This window comes from Cebus imitator, unplaced genomic scaffold (genome assembly GCF_001604975.1).
Source record: "Cebus imitator isolate Cc_AM_T3 unplaced genomic scaffold, Cebus_imitator-1.0 Scaffold445, whole genome shotgun sequence".
Lineage (NCBI taxonomy): Eukaryota > Metazoa > Chordata > Mammalia > Primates > Cebidae > Cebus > Cebus imitator.
The window spans coordinates 901,004-902,294 of NW_016107760.1; the positions used below are offsets into that span (position 1 = coordinate 901,004).

Sequence of the window (1,291 nt, forward strand, 5' to 3'; positions counted from 1 at the left end):
GAGCCACGGCCTCCTTTGAGGCTGGTTCCTCTGCGGTTGGTTCCTCTGCAGCCACTTCCAGCTTCTCTTCTGTGGCTGCTTCCTCCACTGCTGGTTCCTCTGTGGCCTCCTCTGTGGCTGGTTCCTCTGAGATCGATGATAGATCTCCTATCAAAAACAGTTTGGTAGAGGGTGGCATGTTTTCTCAAAACCATAGAGGTCGTTAGAGAATTGGGCTTCAACTCATTGGGACACATTCGGCCTTAGCTTTCAGGAGGGCCCTGGCCCCCACTTCACCATCTGAGGCCCCGACCCCCACTTCACCACCCACTTTACCAGCTGTGCCCCCACTGTGACCTTGCCTAGAGCCCTCAAGCGTACAGATCCCCGCCTCCCCACCAGTGCCACTAGCCTGTTCCTCACCCTTGGGCACTGCTTCCTCTGCTGGCTCCTCCCCTGCAGGCTTCTCCTCTGCAGCCTCCTCCGCGGGCTCTTCTGCGGGTTCCCTGGCCATCTCGGCCAGGTCTGCTGGCACCTCAGGCTCTGGGACCAACTCGGCCTCCTCGATCAGACCCAGGTCATCGCCTTCTGGGGCCCCGGCCCCTGCACCCAGCCTCTCGGACACCAGCAGTGGGGGCTCATCAGAGCTGGGCATCACAGGGCGGGGCCCCTCCATCAGGCGGCCACCACGGATCCCGATCAGGATGTGGTCGTTGTGATAGATGCGGTGGAGAAGGTTGTGGACCATGTCCAGGAACTCCACGCGAAAGCCTACTATGGGGTAGCGATGGGCGGCCGCGACCAAGTCGAAGTCTTCCTCCTCCTCTTCCTCCTCTTCTTCCTCCTCCTCTTCTTCCTCCTCCTCGTCTTCCTCCTCCTCTTCTTCCTCCTCCTCGTCTTCCTCCTCCTCATCCTCTTCCTCGTCCTCCTCCTCCTCCTCATCCTCCTCCTCATCATCTGACTCTGACTCCTCTTCCATCTCCACCTCTACCTCTACCAGCCCAATGTCGGATTCCTCCTTGGTGCTCCCGCTCCCGGGGGCTGCAGCCAGGTCTGCCACCTGCTCACCCTCCTCCTCCCTAAGGCCTCCCATGGGCCCTGCATCTCCGGCCACCTCAGCTGTGGGCACCACGTCGCCACTGTTGGGGCCAGAGTCGCCACCCTCCCCGTCACCAGCTCCGGCCGCCTCAGCCTCAGGTGTGGGCACCACGTCGCCACTGTTGGGGCCAGAGTCGCCACCCTCCCCGTCACCAGCTCCGGCCGCCTCAGCCTCAGCTGTGGGCACCACGTCGCCACTGTTGGGGCCGGAGTC

The 1,291-nt window shown here is 62.4% G+C and overlaps 1 protein-coding gene across 2 annotated transcripts in view; it reads right to left on the reverse strand.

Annotated features, from left to right (window-relative positions):
* Nucleotides 1-1,291, reverse strand: part of LOC108291064 (cancer/testis antigen 47A-like) — a 5,788-nt gene that overhangs the window by 3,521 nt on the left and 976 nt on the right. The window contains exons 2-3 of one of the 2 annotated variants that reach the window (XM_037732358.1): nt 977-1,171; nt 458-835 (exon numbers count right to left, since the gene is read on the reverse strand). In XM_037732358.1, coding sequence (XP_037588286.1) covers nt 458-835; nt 977-1,171 — 573 coding nt within the window. Of the gene's footprint in view, nt 1-412; nt 839-976; nt 1,172-1,291 lie in introns of both variants that reach the window. The other variant, XM_037732357.1, reaches the window with a different exon arrangement.